Source organism: Lathyrus oleraceus, chromosome 4 (assembly GCF_024323335.1).
Source record: "Lathyrus oleraceus cultivar Zhongwan6 chromosome 4, CAAS_Psat_ZW6_1.0, whole genome shotgun sequence".
Taxonomy (NCBI): domain Eukaryota; kingdom Viridiplantae; phylum Streptophyta; class Magnoliopsida; order Fabales; family Fabaceae; genus Lathyrus; species Lathyrus oleraceus.
Genome location: NC_066582.1, coordinates 108,106,995 through 108,111,135, shown reverse-complemented (window position 1 = coordinate 108,111,135; position 4,141 = coordinate 108,106,995). Strand labels below are relative to the sequence as shown.

General features: G+C 34.3%; 1 protein-coding gene across 1 annotated transcript; it reads right to left on the bottom strand.

Annotated features, from left to right (window-relative positions):
- Window positions 1–1,478: 1,478 nt before the first annotated feature.
- On the bottom strand, window positions 1,479–3,750 carry LOC127073789 (uncharacterized). Its single transcript, XM_051015010.1, has 4 exons — window positions 3,280–3,750; window positions 2,521–2,559; window positions 1,894–1,978; window positions 1,479–1,813 (listed from the first exon to the last, which is right to left on the bottom strand). The coding sequence occupies exons 1-4, from the start codon at window positions 3,670–3,672 to the stop codon at window positions 1,731–1,733; spliced, it is 600 nt and encodes a 199-aa protein (XP_050870967.1). The 5' UTR covers window positions 3,673–3,750; the 3' UTR covers window positions 1,479–1,730.
- Window positions 3,751–4,141: the final 391 nt, after the last annotated feature.

Sequence of the window (4,141 nt, the reverse complement as noted above, 5' to 3'; positions counted from 1 at the left end):
TTTCAGTAAATATGTGCATGTATTGAACAAGGAACTAAAAAGGTTCAAAAGTTGTCTTCAGCCTCATTCATGTATGTTATTGCGAGTGGGAACATCAATTTTCTCCATTAAACTAATCTGACTACTGGCAGCTTTGTCCTCTTCACACCACACAAAAACTCCAATGGAGAGCATAGGTTTTGAAAGCATCTAAAGTTGATAATTTCTTATGAGTATTTAAGTTGATTGTGTGATTTTCATGTGAACACGTCTATCTTTTAGATTTTTTAATGTTTATATTTAACAAGCATGCATTCTACAATCAAGCACACCTCCAAAACTATTATATAGTAAAGCAATTCCTAAATCAAGGTACTTAATTAGTTAGTGGGACTTTCTAATTAGTAAAGCAATTCCTTTTGGCAATGTTTTGATGTTTCTACAGTGTTCTTGTATGTATTTTTAACAAATAGTGTTTGCCTATTTGTCTCACTTTCATGTGTCAACAAAAATAAATTTTTGTTGGAAAAATGAATCTAAAGCGTTAGAATTTAAATTAGTTATGCAGAAAGATAAAATGCAATGACGCGTGTTCAAACTCACGAAATGTGTCTCATTTGGCCCGCTCAAAGGGAACCAGACCATAGAGTAGAGTCGTTCAGAATCTATCTTGACCGTTTGGTTGCCAAAGACATGCACTTCAACAATCATGTTTATCACTGTGAGACTTCATCTACCTGAGCGAGTGATGCAACACTTCGACTACACTCCAACCATTCTCAAACACCATGTTGTATCTACTTCTCTTGGTGTGACACGTAGAGAGATCGATGTGATGTTTGATGATTATCTTAGTCATCTAGTATCAGAGGAGACACGAAATACCATAGTTAAGAGCGACTGAAACTACGTCGACGGATACATCGATAGTTCTTCAGGGTGTCACATCCGTATATGGTACAAACTGTTTTAGGAGATCCACCGAGTCCAACTAATCAGGAGATACTATAAGAGGAGCAAGCACAATTAGATAATGGTCATGATATATTGCCTAGATGTCGTCGCATTATTGAGATCGCGTAGGCAGAACAAACGGATTCATGATGTATGTTTTACAATATTTTGGAGATACATCTCATATGCATCCGAAGATTCATCTCCAAAACCTAAGGGGCATTTTAGGTTTTCATAAGGTTTTTTTTCCACACATAGATTTTCCATAAGGTATTTATCCATTCATAGGATGTGACAAGAAATCCCCTTTTCTCAAATGTTTCTTCTTTAATAATATCCACTAATTTTAAAAATATTAAAAAGGGAGTTTAAAAAATACCTACTCATATATGATAGGCTGACCCCTCAAGACACCCATATAACATATTAAGGTGGGGAGAACTGACAAGGATATGAAGAAAACTACCCAAACTCAGATTTAGATCATCCCCTTCACTCTTCTCTACATCTATGCTTTGTTAGGACATTCTACTTTGCTCTTAACCGATTCCAAATTATCAAATTGTTACACTGGAGAGAGATCTTACATTTTTAGAGAGTAATTAAACATAGTTACATGCCTACACTTGAATACATCAACTTCGGGTATGACAATGTCACCACCTTCTCTGCAGCCGCAGAGATGGTGCTCCAAAAAATGTCATCATTCAAACCCCATATGGGAATGAACCAAGCAATATAAATTAATACGTATAAAATGTTTGTCGTCTTCATTGAATTCTACATGTTTGTTGTCTTCATTGAATTCTACATCCTCCGGTATCTTGTCCACGCCGAACATTGCCAAAAGCAGACAATTCCAGCATATCCATATCACGATCTGTAATTCATCCAGTATTTCCATTAGTAAGTTTCCAGTTACTACAGCTAAGTAGGATCATTATAGTCATAAGGACATACCTGAAACCCTGCAATAAGAACTCTTCTGAATAAGATCCGATCTGGAGATATCTGTTCGATTACCCTTTGATCGATTAACTGTTGCCTGGAAAATTATGGACAGAATTTTATCAAGTGAATGCAGAAGGAATCAAATAAACTACAGCTGGCAACATAACTACAAGAAAGATGACATGAACAAGTCAACTAGAAGAAGGAAATCATGCCAACATTTAATGACATTAATATTAATAACTGGAAAACTCGTCCATAGAAAGTTTGAAAACCACAGAATAGTACGATAAAAATATCAGTGTGACGTCCAATGACTTGAAATATCCACACGCTTGTGTTAAATATCTAAAAAATCATCTCATCGCATTACTATCATATCACGAAATATGTTGGAGCATATAATTAACTTTTAGATTTATCTTCAATATTTCCTTATTTAGCTAGGAGTAAGAGTCTAGTATTAGTATAAATAAGGATTTTTTGGGGGTATGAACCGGACATCGTCTGCGCGCAACTGCAGAGACTAATCCCTCGAACTTCAACCGCTTGTATACATTACGAAAGGCTTCACTTTTTTGGGAACCAGCTGAATATATGTCATCAACATTAAGAAGTAAAACAAGGAAACGTTACCTGTAATACTTGACAATTTTCCAGCGTGCTTTGGCCCCCCTGAATTTCACAAAACACCAAAACGACTAATTAAAAAGGAAAACAAATCAAAATAAGTTGGCAACTCGTTGATGTCATATGGTCTCCTGGGAGGATGTTTAACGTGTTAGGGTTCCGGAAATAATGACCCAACTAAGACATAATCAGAAGATATCATAAAAATTTCCCATTTTCTTCTCCTTTATAACAAACTTCCAAATACCAAGATGGATAGAACAAAAAAATTCCCCTTTACTCTCTGCCATCATCTCTTAATTGAATAATAGCTAGAGTAAAATGCACTGTTTTTTTACAGAAATAAAAAGATGTTTGAAACCAGTTTAGACTAATCTCATCACACAATAGCTTATACTAGTATTGCATTTACTAATAGAAGAATAACTTATGATAAACCAGTTTTCTGTTTACATTTTATTTCAATAAACTTTCCAAATAATGAATAAACACTTAATCAATCTTCTTCTAATAGTTGTTCATATTCATCTATATCCTTGGTACAAACTAGCATGTTTACAACAACCTAATTAAACTATTTATCCAAACTCAAACTAAATCATCAATGTCCTATCTATCTATGAAGCACAGACACCAACACGTAGTCATCTGTAATTTCCAATGAAGTTGATTCTCCATTAATATGAAGATTGTAATACACTACAAATTATGCAGAGAAACAATTCAAAAAAAAAAGTGATAAAGTGAAAGAGAAAACGGAAAAACCTTAGAATAAGGAACAATGTGATCATAGTCATGACAGAGACAACCAGGGCAACCTACAAGCTTTCGAAAGATAAGGTTCCCGAGAGGATCCCTTCGCCATCGATCGGGGTCCCGTCCCTTAACCTTGTCAGCTTTTTCCCAACATTTCTGTTTAACATTGAGTGAGAAGGATCGAGGATTAGGGTGAGAGTATTCACCAAAGGGAGCAACGTTTAGGTCATCATCGAGTAGAGTGGTAGCAGCAGAGGTAGAAGAACTTCGTTCGGATGGAGATGATAACCTAGATGAAGTGGTTCTGGTTCGATCCTTCAACGGCGAGGTTGAGTTTGTTCTTCTCCTCCTTTCACGACTGGCGCTGGCGGCGGTGGCGGCAGAAGAAGAACGACCCCTCATTTGCAGCGTCTCAATTCATTACCCGATATATCTTATCTTAATATGTTTTTGATAGTGTGTATAGTCCTCAATATAAATGAATTATTTTTTATTTTATTTTGATTTTAATTTATATTATTTTTGTAATAAATTTGGGGACATGCATTCACATATTTATTTGTTTGTTTTAGTACACATGTACAAGAAATTTTAAAATATCTTATTTTTATAATTTTGATTTTAATTATTTGTCAAATTAAATTAATATAGATTATAATTTGATTGGAATATCTTTCTATCTCACGGATAAAATATGTGTGGATGTTTAAGAGAGATAAATTTTATTTTCAAAGGATAAAAATATATAGTTTCTTTCAAAAACACATAAGAATTAAAAACAAATAAAGATGAATTTCTTATGTTGCATCATATAGATAGAAGATATAGTTATTTTAAATGACCATGTTCTTTTACTTTCCTTGATCATCAA

Excerpts from the sequence above, each read along its gene's own strand:
- LOC127073789 (XM_051015010.1), bottom strand. The coding sequence starts at position 3,672 with ATGAGGGGTCGTTCTTCTTCTGCCGCCACCGCCGCCAGCGCCAGTCGT. Across the intron at positions 1,979-2,520 it reads AAAATTGTCAAGTATTACAG|GCAACAGTTAATCGATCAAA; the intron begins GTAACGTTTCCT and ends ATAATTTTCCAG. Across the intron at positions 1,814-1,893 it reads TTCTTATTGCAGGGTTTCAG|ATCGTGATATGGATATGCTG; the intron begins GTATGTCCTTAT and ends GATGAATTACAG.